The 20,208-nt window shown below is 38.8% G+C and overlaps 1 protein-coding gene across 1 annotated transcript in view; it reads left to right on the top strand.

The window, feature by feature from the left end:
• Positions 1-5: 5 nt before the first annotated feature.
• The window catches only part of LOC137268059 (caspase-3-like), a 52,761-nt gene continuing 32,558 nt past the window's right edge, over positions 6-20,208 (top strand). Inside the window, exon 1 of the mRNA XM_067802560.1 lies at positions 6-184. Within this exon, the coding sequence (XP_067658661.1) occupies positions 182-184 (3 nt within the window). The 5' untranslated portion in view covers positions 6-181. The remainder of the gene's footprint in view (positions 185-20,208) is intronic.

Consider the following 20,208-nt stretch of genomic DNA (forward strand, 5'->3'; position numbering starts at 1 on the left):
CTTCCGCCTTTCTATCACGTGACCAACTTCCGCATTTGTTGTCAGGCAAGTCGAACAGTCAGCAGGGGTATTAGAAATCGTATTTCTAGGAAATCCCAGTCTATTTTCGTCGTTTACATGGATCCAGACTTACCAGTCTAACTGCGAAGCTATTTCCAACGACTGTCAAGGCTTAGGCATTATGGTAAGTGTGAGAATTAATACTGGTTTGGGAGAATTGAACTCCTGTAATTAACTTGAGAAAGTAAATTTAAGTATATAATAAAAGTACAGTGGGTAAGGGTATTCCGGATCACGGCTATTGCGGATCACTGCTGCATACATTAACCCTTAGAAACGGTAAATCTCCATGGATTTCTTCACTCAATCCCTCATTTTAAAGCCGAGACAGTGCTCTTTAAGGTGATATATTTTGTTTTACTTGACCTGAACCAGAAGTTTACTTGCGCCCCCTGTAACAAGGATGCGTATCATCTCGTAAGTTATCACTGGCACGCCAGGAAAAGGTAACTCATTGGGAACGGTCCGTCTCAAATAAGAATAGCATCAAGTTGCTTCATGTTAACAATCCATTGCATGCATATACGTTTCACCTGTAAAAAGCAACAAAAATATTCTCTACATCTGCCATATTTTTGGTGAAATGAGCAATTTATGGAACCACGCGGTTAAGTCAGCTCCGGATCACCAGAAAATAGGGATCACCTCAAAACTGTCAACTGCCGAAAAATGTTAATTATTGTTGAAATAAAGTTATTAGTTCCACGATGTTGTTTCAGGTCTGTCACAGATGTTCTTTGCTCAAAGTAGATACATAAAACGTTTTGGTCTTCATTTCACCAAAGCGTAATTTCCGGTACAGAATAGTCTGTCAGGAAATTAGATTAACAGCTAGTCTCTGAAATGAACATATTTTACTGAAAAAAACATTCATAGTGAAAGAAAACAATATAAGGAAATGGAGCCCTGAGACTTTCTTCATTTTCAGAAGCTGTGGAAATCTAGACTTGCCACATTTTCTAGACTTGCTTGGGCTTTCTTGGATATATATAGTTCAGGGTCTGTATGACAGACTATCAGGAAATAACCAACTTGACAAAGATTTGAGGTTGAAATTATTTTGTGTTTTTCAAGTCATATTATTCTTGTTTTTTATTAACTTGGTGCATTTTGATATGGTACGATTCACTACAAGTGCCAAGCAGTCTTGCAGGGTCATTCAGGCAAATTCGATCTTGATGTAGGTGGCAGTGTGTTTGCTGAGCCAGCTGGAGAATCTGTTCCAAGTTTTTCCCTCTTCCCTGCTCACCGGCAGAGAAAAGGGGAGGCATGGTCATACCATGTCGTTACGTTATTAACCACAGTAACAGAAAGTGAGCTTTTATGACAACCAAAAAGTGCCCTGTTACTTGTGCCAGAGGCGGAATCAATGAGGCTGGAGTAGACATGAGCTAGTTTGTTTCATTTTTAGACATACAAAGATGCAGACCCATAAAGAGTTCAAATATGCTGGTATTAATAGATTATGCTAGTTAACTTTACAATCACTAACTGATGATGTGATTAAAAATCTTCATATTGACTGAAAAAAGCTTTAAAGGTTCTGGAAAAATGGGTTATTTTGTACTTTACACCGAATAAATTTTGGTGTGATTAACATGAAACATTGCTCCGACAGAAATTGCCCTTAGTCGCTTCAGATATATTTTTGCGGAGAGGCATGCAGTTGGTCTTTCGTTAGTGATCCGGAACTGCCTTATGCTCTGTATGTGGATAAGTAGAACTTCTTCTTTTCTTATCGCACAACATTTCTGGGCTACTTCTTGGCCTTTCTACTGGTGATTAAAAACACATACACAAAACGGCCCCAACAAAACATGTACATACCAGAATGTACTAGACGCTCGAGAAGTACATGTATAAACAATCATTCTACCATGACTCAAGAAAATTCTGGATTCTGATTGGTTGTTCAGAAAAATCAGACGGCATTAATTCTGGATTGACGCAATCTCATATTAGGCCGTTTCACCTCGCATTAACAAGTCTTATTGTGAGAACTACTTCTGTTTGACCACAATGATGGCAGGTCATAACTACAACAACTCCATGGATTTTGACGCTGACTGGAGAATTTGCCACATATGCAGTTCGAAATGTTTGGATTGAACATGCGTCTGATTTCATGGCGCTTCACAACACATGTACATCATTGCCACACTACTGCAGCTTGACCACCAACATGACTGATATGAACACAACAGACGTGATGGAAATGCTGATATAAAACATTTATTCAAACTCAAACAATGCAATTATATGATATTTCCTCTACAGTTCTATAGGAATTTTATTACCCTCTTTTATGAAAACATTCAATTACCATACATAGCCCCTAACATAACCAATATCTAGCACATAAATCATAATGCCTTGCTAAAATACACCCCTATCTATATAAATTGTGCAGCAAAGCGTTAGTAAACATTGACCTACCTGGAAAATGGTATATTTGTTTCTATTTAGAATGGGAAATTCACAAGATAACGATCTGGCAAAACACCAAATTTAGGCTACTCATACTCCATCATGTTACAGTAATATAGGTCTATATGTAAAATATTGAACCACCAGAGTTTTGCTCTGCCATCCTCCCCACAATGCAGTCACTGTTATGTTTGTATACTTTGAGAAATTCTTGGCCTCAATCCATCCCCAAATGATGAAAACAAAGTTTCCTGGAATCCCAAGTTAGTCACATGTACACACATTTTGACATAACGGCACTGTCATTCTTTTGCTGCATGCTGGGGTGAAAGCAAGTACATGAAAGTACAATCGACACTCACCAAGCGTAAAAATCAACGTTTCTGGGCTATTCCTTGCCCCTTCGCCATCCACCTGACGAAGGGGCAAGGAATAGCCCAGAAACGTTGTGAAAACAATAAAGAAGAAGTTGACATCCATAACATTTTGTCGTATATTAGAATACCAACTTCTTAATGCCTCTCAAGAACCTCAGTTTTTGATGAGTTATAGATCGTAGATCTATCAGAAAATAATCTGTTATTCAATTCTGGAGGGTTCTGATTCGACATCCAGTCAAGTATTTTCCACTTTCATGTCAAATTTCAAACTTTAGCAAAATGTAAACTCTGTCTCGTCCGCCATTTCAAACTGTTGCGTAACTCTACTTTCAAGAAAATAAGTAGGTCAGACAATTCCAATATTGTGTAACCAAGGGGGTAAAGTATCGCGGCAAACAAAGCAATTGGCTGGTTTCAGTCGTGTAGAGTTGGGATTATACAAACAAGCTCTAAGGTATTACATTTTTGCATTGAACAAACAGTTGTTTGTTTTCTTTAATATTTTTTATGTTGAAATGTTTAAAAAGTACGAAAAGCACCAACTAGTCCCTTCACAGATGAGGTTAATTTGTCTTCCGCAGAGCGAGGAAGTTTGATTTTAAATGGGTCATGGTAGAATGGAGATAGACCTAGTGTGTTTGAAAATCAGAGACATGCTGTACTGAATTGATGGTGACTAAATTTCAACGTGAGGTTTCAGTTGTAATATTTAGTCACCATCAATTCAGTACAGCAAGTCTCTTATTTTCAAACACACTAGGTCTATTTCCTAAATCACAGAGGGCCGATCAGTTTCTTATTATACTGGCGTTTCCTATTCTCGCGGTACTTATCATGCTTATGGATGTTGGTTGAAAAGATAATATGCACAGTTCTTATCTTATGAATGCTTGTTGTTTTTGAGTGGAGATACAATCTATCAATTGCTTGATTCATCATGTGTACTACCAGAACCACTCTTGAGCTTGATGAAAAATAAGGCAGACTTGGCCCAAGCTCTCAAAAGCACCTTACTCCTCACAGATGTAATTTATATTCTATGTAAATCCATAGATTAGTATCATATCTACGTAAATACCGCATTATGGAGTTTCATTGTATTTTAAACAAACATATTGCTTAAAATGAAAACCTATTTTCTATACATTCTCAACAAAGACACACTATCACAAGATTTCGGTCCGGCTTGACCCAGGCTTTCAAAACCAGTTTAAACTTAACCCATGTATTTTCAAGTGTAATTAAATCCATAGATTAGAACTACATGTAACTAAATATCACCTTCTAATGTTACCAAACCCAAGTCAACAAATAAAGATAACTGGTCCCTTAGAGTGAAGACCATTTTCGCCCTACATTCTTTACATAGGCCCAGTCAAAAGTGTTAAGTCTCTGTTTGGTCCGACTTGGCCCAAGCTCTCAAGAACAGCTTAAACCCTACACATGTACATTGATTAGTGTTTATATCCATAGAATAGTATTATATCTACCTGACTAATTCTTTATGGAGTCTCAAAACATAGTATTTGAAGCAAACATGTTGATGAAAGTGAAGCCCAGTGTTTGGTCTGGCACTGTGCGGGCTAATGAAATTGATGCACCTGCTAATTACACCTGTATCCAGCTTGGTTAGTTGCCCCTTGTCTAATTGCGATGAGCTAGGTAATGTGATTCAGTCAACATACTGTTGCCCTTAACTATCTGTCAGGGTCCTTCAGTGTTATTGATTTCTGCACTGTTTCTTAATAATGTTTTCTGCAAATGGACATGCAGTGACTTGACTAAATTAGAAATGCTAGAATGAGACATTTCAATAATTTTCAATATATTTATATAAAAGACCATATACACATATTGAACATATCAGAAGATATTATACCCAATTATATGACATGAGATGCTTGAAAGAGTTGTTTTTTTGTTTTTTTTAGTAGTTCAGAAAGTAAGATGTTTTCCGTACATTTTCCATAGCATAGACATCAATGATTACTAGAGCAGATATAGAGAGTCAACTGAAGCTATTCATGGCCTGCTATTCATGGCCTGACTTAAACATATCAGTAACTTCATAAATATCAGAAGATGTTAGATAATACAAGACTTCTTGTGGAGTTGGCGTATGACATGTTATGGTTACATAATTTGAACATACGAAAGCATGAAAACACAACCATGGCAGTGTCACTGGGTTGTCCAGCTCAGGATCAGGAGAAATTTGTTTTCACTGTATGAGCTTTGCCATGCAAAGGCTACTCTGGAGAAGATGTTGTAAACTGCGATCCTTTCAGATAATCCTGTTTTCGTGAACACTCACACAGACAATAGAAGTATTAAAGAGAGCAGTGGGAAAAGTATGTTTTCAGTGAACCCTCAGTGTCTCATCTTGAAGATGGTTACTTAAGAATGAAACATACAGCTTATGGATTAATTCTTGTTTATTATCTTTAGTGACGTTTCGATGAAGAACTTCTTGTTTATTCCGTGGAGTGACGATTTGACGTAGAACTTCTTGTTTTACGTTGAGTGACGTTTTGAGGTAGAATTTCTTGTTTATTACGTTGAGTGACATTTCGGCGTAGAACTTCTCGTTTACATTGAGTGACATTTCAACATACAACTTCTTCTTTATTACGTTGAGTGATGTTTTGACATAGAACATGCTCCAGGACAATCCCAAACTGACCAAGCAAGAAACCAAGCCCATTAGAATTGCCCTTCCATATATTGACAAGAGCTCCAATCAAGTCAGCATTTTGAAACTCAATAAAGGGGTATTTAGGTAGATATGATTCTAATCAAAGAATATAAATGCAAAATTGAGATATATTGAGATATATAAACATATTTCTGGATACAGATGTCAGGTTGAGGTTCCTTTTGAGAGCCTTGGCCAAGCCAGAAAGTATGCTTGTGGTACAGCAACTATTGTTAGGAATATAGAACAATGCCGTCTTTTTTAGCGAAGTGCTTGCTTCAAGTACTATGTTTTGAGACTCAGTAAAGAGGTATTTAGGTAGACAGAAAAGTAATCTGTGGATGCAAACACAAAACAGTATATATGTGTGAGGTTAAGCTGTTTATATAACCAGGGCCAAGTAGTGCCATACAGAGACTTAACACTTTTGACTGAGGCTATGTTGAGAATGGAGTGAGAAAAGGGCTTCACTTTAAGGGGCCAGTTTTCTTTACATGTTGCATTTGATAACAATATAAAGTAGTATTTAGGTAGATATAATGCCAATCTATGGATTTAATTACAATTCAAGGTACATTTTCTAAGTTTGAGCTGCTTTTGATAGCTCAAGCCAAACTGGACTGAACAATTGTGGGCGAGATGATGTTGAGAATGTGGGGAAGAGATCTTATCATGCATGCTTTAAATATACTCTTCAAATAAAGTAGGTGATTTGCATTTTTTTTATGTCCGATTAAAAATATTTAGGAGATTTATCGGAGTGAATCAATGTTGATATGATATTACTGAATGTTTTGAGAGTGCATCACCATTTGCACTTCCTTGCAACCATAGTTAATTGGTATGTAGTCGCTTTTGAAAGATGGTTTTTGTATAGCATGTAATTTGCACATATACAATTTTCATTATAAAACGACAAGAAACATACACTAACAAAAATGCATGGTGCAAGATGAGTGCCAAAATTAATGTTCTGAGTGATTTCTCAACCTTCTTGAAAAAACATCAAAATCAAGAATGGGACCGATGATGATGCACGTGTATGAGGCTATTGCGTTGTGCATGTGCATATCATGTGTTGTGTTGAGGGGTGTTAATAGAGGGAAATGGTGGTGCGCTCATAAGATGTTTGTCCTTGAAATGTTTGTTAATGTTTACACTTCCTCTCCAAATTGAAAGTTCATCATCCCCTACTTTTTTTTAAGAATATACTATGAATAGTGAATTTATGGAGGTGGTATTTGTTTGCATTTAGACGTAGGAAACATTTTCAGGTCGACAGAAATGTGTATCCGAATTAACGGAAATATTTAGGCATTTTAAATCTCTTTTCGTTTAACAATACCTTTTTTAGATGTAACCTCGGTTATCCAGTTCACAGGAGACTCGTCTTCATGTGAATTAACCAATTTATTCGTAATAAAATGAAATAGTACAGCCCAGAAATGTCTTATATACATCAGCAGGGATTAAGTCAAAACAAACATGTAAGGCAGAGGCGAGGCCAAATTTGCAGAGTGCGTACACAACCCTCATGACCCTCCCAAACCCTGAAACTCATTACGTTAATTCACATCATCAAATTTGTAAGAACTAGCACTGTATTCTTCAGCTCAGGGGCTAAAATTTTTAGGTTTTCAGTATCCTAACCATTTGCATATAGTGCATAAGCTAGAGTATTCCGGAAGACTGATGTACACAAACACCTAGAAACAGTAAACTCTGGTGGATTTCTACAATCAATGTGTTAATTTATAGCTGGGACAGTGTTCTCTAAGAAAGTGTATGATATTTTGCTTGATCTGAAGCAGAAGATTACTTGCACTCCTTGTAATGAGGATACATATCATCATAGTCACGTGCTGTTGGCAGGTCAGGATGTCAGGAGGTCAGGAGGTCAGGATGTCAGGATAGGGTAATTCATTCTGGATGACCCGTCACAAATAACATCACAATGAACTTGCTAAATTACGGTGATATGCTAGTTGATTTTACTGTCCTTCGTTGACAGATGTTTATAATGTACATGTGTTTCTGGTGGATTTACCACTTGTTTTAGTCATGATATGGCTAAAATATTGCCGATGTGACTTTAAATTTTAACTGACTCACTCACAACATATTTAGGGCTTCTTGCCATAAGGCAAAAGACCTATTGTAATTACTGATGTTTTACAGATTGAGATAGAAATGCAGCAGAGAGGGTTCGGGTGATCCTGGCACAGTCAGGCTGGTCAAGCTCATCATCAGCTCAGGGCCCTCGCCCCCTCTACACGCAGCCCAGACAGCGAATGGGACTTCTCCCAGGAAACACTGCCTCAGTCGAACCCACCAAGAACTTTCCGGAGAATATGGAGGCTCCCCAACACTGCAGCCTTCTGCATTACCCAGATTGTCAGAAGGGCTGTGCTCCCGGTGGAGAACCCGGGCACTCTCCTCATCTGCGCCAAGAGATCAGGAGGTACCAAACCAAGGGCACCGAGAACAATGGGGAGCCCGACGACAATGTACTTGGGATGCAAGCGAGACATTTCAAAGGCGAGGTCCGCATATTTATCATGCTTTTCCTGAATCTTGCCAATCACATTGCTGTCAAAAGGGACAGAAAATTCAATGATATAAATAATTTCATTGGTTTTATCAAAAAGGACAAGATCAGGTTTGTTGGCTGGAATTCGTCTCAGGCTGTATATTGGCCTATTCCAGAGAAGTTTAAAAGCATCATTTTCCAGGACGCCCTGGACATGTTCAGGGTCATACCATGGATGGACCTCGGAGTCAAAGCAACAGGCATGACGGAGACGATAATAAAAGCAGCGAGCCATGCCATCATGTCTTTTAAGATATGCTGTTTGTGCCAAGGAAGGGCATCCACTGACAAGGTGTTGGACAGTCTCTGTAAATTGATTGCAAAGACGACATTTCATATTGATGTTTTCTTTAAGAATCACATTCTGGCGATTGCGAGTGGGAAGTGACTGGTCCTGAGCAGCAAAAAGGAAGCCCTCAGTTTCACATTTGAGACCAGCCGACTTCATCCAGGCGAAGGAGTCGGTTGGATTGCTGTTCTGTTTCACATACTGCATATACACACGATGCAATGGCTTCTCACCCTTGCGAAATGATCATGAAGACTTCATGAAGTTTCTTCATGAAGAGTTCATGAAAACTTCATGAAGAATTCATGAACATTAAATGAGACATCTACTTCATGAAGAGTTCATGAAGATACTTCATGAAGAGTTCATGAATTCTTCATGAAGATACTTCATGAAGAGTTCATGAAGATACTACATGAAGGATTCATGAAGATACTCCCTGAAGAGTTCATGAAGATACTTCCTGAAGAGTTCATGAAGAATTCATGAAGATACTTCCTGAAGAGTTCATGAAGATACTTCCTGAAGAGTTCATGAAGACCCCCCTGAACTGTTCGTGAAGACTTCCTGAAGAGCTTTTTCGGCCTTTTTCTGCAACACAAGTCACATAATCTGACCATGCCATGCAAGCTGGCAGGCAACATATAAATTTATCACCAATAGATGTAACATAAATTAAATATCAAGCAGCAAAGAGGACACAAACAGAAAACTAGATTTTGATGGGATTTCCTTTTTATTCAAATCTTCAGCAGAAAATTCTGATTAATTATTTAAAACAACACAAAAACCTGTATCCAAACATTGTGCTCTAGAATTAAAGAAGCTGTCATCCATATATACTTGTTCTATCTTTACTACAGCTTGGATGTCAATCAGTCTGTATCCAGGAAAATGAACTCATTAGGAACACCATTTCATGCAGTAGATTGTAATATACAATTTCAGAAAGTGTAATCCCTTCAGACTATATGTTTTTTAAGTAGACAATGAGAGTCACAACCAAAAGAGAATTTACAACAGGGCCTTTAATCATCTACCTGGAAGTTGTACATGGGGCATCACAATTTATCTCAGAAGACACAGGATGGAAGAACCTTCAGGAAGAGCAGTGGTAACATCACTGAAGATGCCCACATTGGTTTAAGAATGGTTAGTGACTGAGTGAGTTGAGTTCCAGCAATATCACGACAAGGAACCCAAGAGAAGGGCTACATACATTGTACTCATGTTACGAATCAAACCGAAGTCTTCAGTGCGAAGAGTGACCACTTTGGCTCAGGAATATAATCATCGAGAACTTCATCTTTGTGTTTCAACATTTGCAGAATCACCCCATTTCCTCAGAATCGCCCACTGGAAATCTGAAAAACATTGCAACCAACAACATTTAATCATAGTCTTTCCATTTCAAAGAGTCTAAAGCAAATACTGAAACTTTGTTGTTTTTAAAAAAAATTTCGTACACAACGTTCACATTATCATTCCGTACACATTACTGATTTTCCTTCTGAGACTAAGAGACATACACTGCTATATGTTTTAAAAATGTTTCTGTCATTCTCCTCAAAGCTTATCCCTTCACCAATGTTTGTTTATGCATATTCCGGCACTCAAAATAATTTCAAAATTGTTGTTATTTACGTACCGCTCATGGAAATCACCTTGGGATGCATCCATAGGCAGTTAATCTAGTCGATTACTTTATCTTGAGTCAGTTCTTGACATATCCACCGTTGTATTATCCACGAAATGCGCGAATCGCAAATTCATTAGTGATATTCATCGCCTGAATCGTTGTCTGTTGGCGAAGTTGCATTTGGCGCAGTTGCATTTGGCGCCTTCTGCCTCGCTCTCGCGCTCGAAGACAGCAGCAATGGCGTCATGCCGGGAAACGGTCGCGTCTTTCCCTATAGAATGTTGCAAGTTTGAAGTAAAGACATTTTTTGATAGAAAAGAAAACTTAAGTGTAAATATAAAGCTTAGATCAGGAGTAAATCGTGTCTATAAATAAAATAAGATGTATGATTATTGTTATCCGTTCTTAAAGTCGCAATAGATTTCGGAAGAACGAAGGGCGGGGCAGTTTTGGCGCGAAAGTTACTCCATCATACCGACAGTGTGTAATTTCTCATCTTATGAACAAATAATGGCAAGAATTACAATATTTAGGTATCAATATCGAAATTAGAACTTGTCAATATACATGTCGTATTATTGTCAACGGCGGGGATCCCGTAAAAACATGTTCTGAGTTCACGTTCCGTTGTCGATCATAACTTGGAAGAATAGTTTATAATGCACATGTCCCTGGTCATAAATTTTATTTCATTAGTCTAAACTGACGTAGTTTTAGGGTCATATCGTGCTGGACAGGGAGTGACAGTGGAATGTGTTCTAAAATCGAGAGCATTGAATGTTTTCAACGAAAAGATCAACTTGCGGGTTATGAAAGCTGTGAAAGCTGAAGAAGCATGGCGATATCAAAATATTTTTCCACGTTTCTTTTTTTTCTAGTACCGAGTCGACTGTTAATGTTTTTGACAGTTTTATGTTTTTACTTCGTTATGAACTTTGTGGAAGACGTTCTTGCGATAGTAAAGTATCTGCATGCATGTCCGATCGTGAGCAATCACGGGAGAAATTCAAAGAAATGAGACGATTTTGACAGGAAAACTTTACTTTATGGAGTAAATATGAATAAGGAAGACAAGTAGAAAACTTCCACAGTACCAATTGGTTACGCAGCTATTTTAGGAAGGTAAGTTTCAACTTGAACTGTCCCTATGTTACTAAAACAACTCCTGTTAGGCACAGAATCGTTTAGCGTTCTTTCATGCATTGTTTGTTGTATAAATTATGAAACAACAACAAAAATTACTAGACAAAAACTAGTATTGCCACGAGAGATTGGATTTACAGATAATTCAAACTTAATTAAATATGTGGAAAGTATGTTTATGCCTCATCTGTAATCATTTACATAACAACTTATGTAACATGAATAAAAGTATTGTAGCTTGTAATATTTATTCTGTATTTTCTTCATGAACTCATGAACTGAGTTTCGCAGGGGCAGACAGCTTCTCCACAAAGGACCGACTCTGTGCAGACTTGGTGAAAGACTTCACCTGGTTTACTCCCATCACTGTACCGTCCAGCAGTACATCGCCATCAACAAAATCAACTTCAAATTTCAAATTGTGTCCAACAACCTTGGCACGCTTAAAGTAGCTGTGGAATTCCTTGCTTTCATCATGAATCTTGACGTGCATCACCAGAGGATCATCTGACAAATAAATATGTGCAAAAGTACACAATAACATTCTGTCATGAAGAGCTTCCACATTAATCAAACCCCGACCTCCTGAATTGATTGGCATGTATAAACGATTAAGAGAGGAACGAGGGTGGTGTGCTCTGTTATCAGACATGATCCTTCTGGTCAGGCGGTCAAGACCCTGGATGTCTTGTTTTGTCCAATCAACTACTCCAAAGGAATAGGAGAGGACTGGCACAGCAAAGGTATTGGTGGCTTTGATCTTGTTTCGAGCATTTAACTCGGAGCTCCAGATTTTCTTTAAACGAGATTTAGACTCGGCCCGAAGTTTATCTTGAATCTGGGCATTCTGGAGCTTGTCTCGAACTTGCATTCCAAGATAGGTGTAGGCCTGATCTTCCACAAGATGCTCAATAACTCCTCCCCCTTGTAACTTGACCGATCCATCATTAGTTACCTTGCCACGTTTCAGATGAAGAGTATTACATTTGTCGAGCCCAAAAGTCATGCCAATATCATTAGAGAAGGACACGACAAGGAGAACCTGTTCTTTCAAATTGGTCTCTCCTTTGGCAAGGAGCTCGATGTCATCCATGTAGAGGAGATGAGTAAGAGGTGTTGGGGATCTGTGCTGAGGAGGCCCGGGATGGTAACCTTCCTCCCTATTGAGCAGGAAACTCAAAGGATTTAGAGACAGACAAAAAAGCAAAGGTCTGAAGGAGTCCCCCTGGAAAATTCCCCTTCTGATTGGAATAGATTCCGAAGTCTGCACCTCTCCTTACGAGTACATCTCAAGTTGAGTCGACCAGCAACTCATTAAAGACTTGAGTAAATCACGTAGTCGTTCAGGGAGGTCAATACACTGAAGAGACTTCAGAATCCATTCGTGAGGGACAGAGTCGTATGCCTTTTTGTAGTCTATCCAGCACATGGAGAGGTTGCGGTGGTATGTTTTAGCCTCTTCCAAAATCATTTTCTGTACAAGAAGTTGATCCTTGCACCCCCAACATCCCTTTCTCGCCCCTTCTGCTCTCTGTAAATTATCTCATTGGACGAGCAGTAAGATGACACGAGGTTTGTCAAACACCCTGTGAATAATTTATATTGAGTATTCAAACACGTAATAGGGCGGAAGTTTTTGGGATCAGTCAAGTCTCCCTTTTTGGGAAGGAGTATTGTGCGACCTTTGCAGAACCATGGAGGAACATCACCTGTGTCCACAAGAGAATTGAAACAGTGAAGTAATGGTGCTTGGACACAGGGAAACAGTTTCCAATACCGGTTTCGAATGCCATCAGGCCCTGGAGCTGTATTAGATTTGGACTTTTTAATGACACTTTTCAGGCAATCTGGTGAGATGTAACACACAAACGACCTAGTTACTTTCTCATGCATTGCATGGTCATAATCACTGCCCCATGGTGCCTCCAGGTTACAGTTGCCGGGTACAGACCACAACTGTTTCCAGAACCTTTCATTGGCAGCCATGGGAGGCCGTTTATCATGCTCACCATCATCACTTGTTTTAAGCTGCCTATAGAATTGCTTTTCATTATTTTTGAAAAGTTTATTTTGTTTGATAAATTTGTTTCTCTTTTCCCATTTTTTCTTTCTTTCAGTCCAAACTTTTATTTTTGCCTTAAGGGAATCGACAATTTGGAGAAGTACCTTTTCTTTTGTTGTTTTGTACTGTAATTTCAATTTTCTCCAAATTGCCTTTTGCCGTTTAGACATGGGATTCCCTAATGATCTTAATTTCAGGCACAGCTCTATCCAGGAAATATGTTTTCTTGTTTCTGTAAGTTTAACTTGAAACCGTTTTTTCTTTGGTTTATTTATTGTTCTTAGTATTGGGAGATTGTTCTTTGGAAACTGTGTGAAGTTCCTCTAAGGTTCGAGCGGCAGCATAGACACAACAATTTACTTCATGTAATGAACAGTCCGCAGGAAGTTTTAAAGAGATAATTTCATTAACTAAATCAATTTCCTTTTTGGGAAAAGACACGTTTAGTTGTTTAATTGGCCTCCATTTCTCTAAAGGTAAATCACAAATTTCCTCATAAATAGAAGTAAACAAAATATAAACAGGATTTTCGGTAAGGTCTGCAACTGAGGAAGAGTGAGGGTCCAAAATTTCAGGGCCAACTGGCTCTTTCTCGGAAGAGTTTCCACCAGGAAGAGGAAAGAGGTTGACGCGGACGTCCATAAGAAGTTTTGGGTCTGCTGCCACTTGAGCATTTTGCTCTTGCAAAGGTTCCTGACGGGCACCAGTTGTGGGTTGAACTGGCTCACGGGGCACGAGATGTTTTAGCCGCCGGAGTTGGTCTCGGAGATTTTGCTCCGTCAGGTAAGCATACATGGGCATGGCATTGTCCCAATGCAGCTTAAGCGACTTGCTGTTAATTCGTGGATTTTCAGGCCATCCAGTCGCTGTCGCACACTCTAGTAGTGTGGATTTTAGATGTTTTGACCAAGATATTCTTGGTCGGGTTCTGTGCCTTCCCCTGGGGCAAGTCCCATCTCCAGTGTGGTTGGTGTCACTACCGGAGGAAGGCTGACTGGGCTGCGGAAGTGAATGTAAACTTTCCTCTTGGCTGTCTGTAACCCAGTAAGAAAACCAGCTTCGGGGGGTCAGCCCTAACTGGGTGATGTACGTTTGGTTCAGGGAATACAATTCCCCTATCTAGGCCCAGCACGAAGAGGCGTACATCATCAGGCCCTTTAATTATTATTATTATTATTATTATTATTATTTATTTATTTTTCCGCCGGATTTTGTTCCAGTCCTACAAAGAGCACCAGTGGACAGAATCGCTTGAAAAAAATCAGGCAGATGCGCACCGAGGTGTAGATATTCCCCATTAAAATCTCTAGGCTGTGGGCCCAATAGCAAAGGGCAGATAAATCAAAATTAATTCAAAATTTTCAATTTGAAATGCAAATATCTCCGAAACTACTGCTGCAATGACTACCAAACTTCTTGAGCAGATGCGCAATCAAAATGTCTACTATTTCGCCTGGATGGGTCGAGTTGCTAAAATGCACCGTTTGGCCGCTATTTGCGATTGAAGTTTTTGCAGCTGTTTTTCAACCAAATTCTGACTACTTTGCTCCCAAAATCTGCTGCACTACAACTACAACAGCTACCGCTTTCAAATTTGCCATACTTTGTCTCTAGGCACCTCCCTACGCAACGACATCGTCAAATGCGACAATGTGGATTCGATGGCCGCCATATTGGATGCTACTTCGGGGCAAAAGTTGTCTACAAAAACGTATACAGGCTTCTCTGTGAATTTTTTTGCAAGCCAAACGTAGCAGATACAACACTTGAAATACATGTTCTGAATTTGCTTTTGGCTGGTGAACAATTTTTGTTCTTAGTCATATATCAAAAGTCACGTGATGCGGCCGCCATATTGGATTGAAGCTGTTGAAAGGAAATTTGCAGATTTTGTGAAGTACGCATTTTCCGCAATCCATAACTCTGAAAGTTTTGCCAGCAGAACATTGAAATTTTGCAGATATAGAATACCTACCTAAAATATGTAGCAAGTGAAAGTTTGTTGCGATATCTTGCTTAGTTACGCATAAGGAGATGTTTACTTTTGTTGTTTATTTTCTACTCAGATGTATTTTCAAAAAATCGCAGCACCATGACTATTACAGCTACGCAGCTAAAATCTTGCAGTGTGCAGTAACTTGATTTTTTTAACATTTTTTGTTCTTTGATGCATGTCAAAATGTGAATTGTTTGGCGGCCATATTAGATTTCGACAAAATCTGATGACACTGCCTAAGAAACGGCGTAACTGCTCAGGGACTGAACAGAGCAGTTTGGCGGCCATATTTGATTTCCTCAGATTCTTATGACACTATATTTGAAACGCTGTAGCTACTACAGTCCTACACAGAATGACGTGAAAATCAGCATAGTGCATCAGCATGAGATGCTTAACATTTCGTGTTCTTACATGTATATCAAAAGTTGCATCGTTTGGCGGCCATGTGGCTTTGAAAATTGGAGAAATCTAATATGCGTCTAAAACGGCATAAAACAGCATATAACTCCCTTACTATTGATCCAATCGCTTCCATATTTTGCATGTGGCTTGGTCATGTGAAGGCAAACATTTTGGGGCGGGGGTCAAAATTCAATATCTCTGACCGTTTGGCCGCCATCTTGGATTGAAGTTTTTCTTTTATCGGGGTATCCATAGCAACAAAAGTTTAAATTCAAATGACTTGATTTTTACAGCATTGTTACACACAGTCAAGGGGATGCAGTGTGCAAAATCTCAACCCCGTACGTTGAATAGTTTCCGAGATAATGGAGATACAATGTTTTGACGGACAGACATACGAACAGACAAGGGACAAGTTTGTCAGCAAATCTAACCAGCGCATATGATACAGCGGGTCCGGGCAAAGCAGAAACACTAATTCCTTTCAGCCTAGATGCCATAACAATGTCGTCTTAGCTCGCGAAAAAAAGTGTATTTTCTTGTGTTTAACCAGTTAAATGACCTTGACACGTGACCTTGGTGACCTTGACTAAAAAATTTGTTTGTTTGGCATGCTATCATATGCAAGTGTCAAAACCCCGAAAAACTCAAAAATAACGATTTTCTTATTAGGGCTTCTTGCCATAAGGCAAAAGACCTATTGTAATTAGGGCTCCTTGCTGCTAAGCAGGAGGCCTATTGTAATCGTTCGTGTTTTTATTATTATTATTATTATTATTTATTATTCCGCCGGATTTTGTACCAGCGCTAAAAAGAGCACCAGTGGACAGAATCACTTGAAAAAAATCAGGCAGATGCCCATCGAGGTGTAGATATTCCCCATTAAAATCTCAAGGCTGTGGGCCCAATAGCTAAGGGGAGATAAATCAAAATCCATTTATTTTTTTTCAATTTCAACTTCAAATATCTCCAAAACTACTGATCCTACAAGTTCCAGATTTCTTGAGCAGATGCACAATCAAAGTGTCTAGAATTTCGCCTCGACGGGTCGAGTCGCTAAAATGCACCGTTTGGCCGCTATTTTGGATTCCAGTTTTTGGTGCTGTTTTTCAAGCAAAATCCCAACTGCTTTGCTCCCAAAATCTGCTGCACTCAAACTGCAAGAGCTACGGCTTTCAAACTTTCCAGACTTTGTGGCTAGGCATTTCTCTGGCCAGAGGCATCGGCAAATCTGGATATCTAGATACGATGGCCGCCATATTGGATACTAACTTTCGGGCAAAATGTGTCTTCAAGACCTTACACTGGCTTCTTTAAAAAAATTCTTTCAAAGAAAACATAGCAGATACAAGACGTTTAATGCTTGATTTGAACTTGTCTATGGTTGTTGAACAATTTCTGTTCTTGGTCATATGTCAAAAGTCACGTGAGGCGGCGGCCATATTGGATTAAAGATGTTTTAAGGAAATTTGCAGTTTTTTGTGGGTTAGGCATTTTCCGCAATCCGTAACTCGTAATGTATCGACTGTAGAAATCTGTAATTTTGCAGATTTATTGTATATACCTCCAATATCAAGAATTTCGAGCTATGTTACGATATCTTTATTACTTACTCATATCTAGATGTTTACTTTTGTTGTTTATTTTCATATCAGATGTATTTTCAAAAAATTGCAGCACAATTACTATGACAGTTATGCAGCTAAACTTTTGCAGTGTGCAGTAGCTTGATGTGTTGAACATTTTTTGTTTTTTGATGTATGTCAAAATGTGAATTGTTTGGCGGCCATATTGGATTTCGACAAAATCTGATGACACTGCCTAAGAAACGGCGTAACTGCTCAGGGACTGTACAGAAAGTCGTGAAAATTGGCATTATGCATTAGCGGAGACCGCTTAACATTTCGTCTTCTTACATGTATATCAAAAGTTGCACCGTTTGGCGGCCATATGGCTTTGGAAATTGAAAAAATCCATTATTCGTCTAAAACGGCATAAAACAGCATATAACTCCATTAGTATTGATCCAATCGCTTACACATTCGGTATGTGGCTTGGTCATGTGATGACGATCAGTTTGGCTAACAGGTCCAAATTCGATATCTCTAGCCGTTTGGCCGCCATCTTGGATTGAAGATTTTTGTTTTTCGGGGTCGCCAAAACAACAGAAGGTGCAATCCAAATGACTTGACTTTTATAGCAACATTAGGCACAGTCAAGAGGATGCTATGTGCAAAACCTCAACTCTGTACGTTGAATAGTTCCGGAGATAATGAATAGACAGTATTTTGGCGGACAGACGTACGCACAGACGCCAAACTAATTTCTTAACAAATCTAACCAGCCTATATGATACAGCGGGTCGGGGCAAAGCAGAAACACTAATTCCTTTTAGCTTATATGCAATAACAGTTGTGTCTTAGCTCGCGAAAAAAAGTGTGATTTCTTGTGACGGACCGGCTAAATGACCTTGAGGTCGTAACCTTGGTGACCTTCACCATTACATAACATTTCTTGTATACTATCAATATCTGGAGTCAAAACCCCTAAAAACCTGAAATCTAATTAGGGCTCCTTGCTGCTAAGCAGGAGGCCTATTGTAATCGTTCGTGTTTTTATTTAATTTATTATTATTATTATTATTTATTATTCCGCCGGATTTTGTACCAGAGCTACAAAGAGCACCTGTGGACAGAATCGCTTGAAAAAAATCAGGCAGATGCGCACCGAGGTGTAGATATTCCCCATTAAAATCTCTAGGCTGTGGGCCCAATAGCAAAGGGCAGATAAATCAAAATTAATTCAAAATTTTCAATTTGAAATGCAAATATCTCCGAAACTACTGCTGCAATGACTACACACATCACCGTAAACAATACTAGCCATCAAAATCTCCAAGTTTCTGCTTATTAAGGAAATAGGCACTTCTTTATATCACTGACGGCCCATGAATACGCGGCGGAATGTGCCAAAATGTGGTGCAGCATTTAATGTTTAACCCTTGCAAAGAGCACGAAAGTCTGAAGGAAAGCGGGAGGTCGAATACGGCCGCTCCTTCAAACGTGTGTCTCACCGGACCGCACACCGGCACTCACTATTGTCTGTAAGTTCAGTCGTTTTGTTCAAAGTTGGCGATATGTATGAGTTCTGTGTATATAAGTATAACGTGCCTTTGTGTATGTCAAAAGTACTAACACTTACCAGATATATTTGATCTGAGCTTCAATTGAAATTAAGTAGAGTAATATGCTGTAAGTCCTTTTATAGGCCTATAAATATATCTAATAACTAACTGAAAATGCGAAAAAGTTAAAGGTTTTTGTGTGTTTTGTAGTGCATACGTGGATTCATACAAGTAAATTCATCAACAAGCAAAGGCCGAAGTGTATCAGTCAATATCCCTTCAGTTCTAAGCGTGGGGCCTCCGATGAGTCTCCTTGCCTAAAACAGTGTGGATATTTAACGATGCAGCGAGGAAACCATGAATGTAACTTATGATTACTTATACTATATTTTCGGTCGAGCTTCCGTATTCTATCAATACTATAAATAATTTTACGTGCATTTGAATGGATTTCAAGATCAAGACTTATTGAAAATCAGTTTACTTGCATCTCTCTCCTTTTCACCCTCATTGTCACTGCATGAGCATGAAATGCACGTGAAATTCGTTCCAAGTCGCGAGTAAACAAATCTGCAGCGCCTGGCTAAGCAGCGGTGTGATAGGCCGACTTGCTCGTTTTATTTCAAGTTCAAACTCATTTTTTTTATTAACGAGTTTACAGATGTTAGTAGTTCAGCTAGCACACAAGGTCTGGAAAAGCATACACCAACGTTTAAGCGTCTCAATCCTATTTTATGAGGAGCACTTTCCTGGTGGGTTTTGTCGGGAAGGTTGTTGACTCAAGAGACGCTGAAAAACGGAGCATCGCGTGTGTAGGGTACATGGATCGAAAGATCTATCCTTTAGGTACAAAATTGGATTGCTGTCTTACCTTGAAAAATTTATTTTAAAATCACAAATGAATATGTTCCCTTGGTTAAATACAACAGACTTCCTATAAATGCGCCTAAGTTCATGTACTTTTCAACTCAAAGCTCATTAACTGCTTTTCCATAGATACATTCATTTGAAGCTGAGTGATAAACTTTTCCACGTTGTAATTAATAACGTCCTCACAGGGACAGTTTGGTCTACAACAGTCGTACATAATTCATCTGATTAATGTTATAAGGTTATGCGTGAACTGCAAAGTTCAGGGATTGTACATTGTTAACACCAAGTGACTATGGCCGAAAGACAGTACGATATGTAATATCTGTAAGTAATGTTTTTGTGACTGGAGGCCATTTGTTTTCAAAGGCATTATAGTTGTTGATCTTTCAACTTTTCAATGGCATAAAATTGTCTATGTTATTTATAACTTTATCCATTGATAAGGTGTTGCCCTTTAGATTGCATAGAAAAATATGCCTTTTGTTTGGTAGGATTAAGTGATTCAGCAGGATATATTGGCCTGGA

This window comes from Haliotis asinina, chromosome 16 (assembly GCF_037392515.1).
Source record: "Haliotis asinina isolate JCU_RB_2024 chromosome 16, JCU_Hal_asi_v2, whole genome shotgun sequence".
Taxonomy (NCBI): domain Eukaryota; kingdom Metazoa; phylum Mollusca; class Gastropoda; order Lepetellida; family Haliotidae; genus Haliotis; species Haliotis asinina.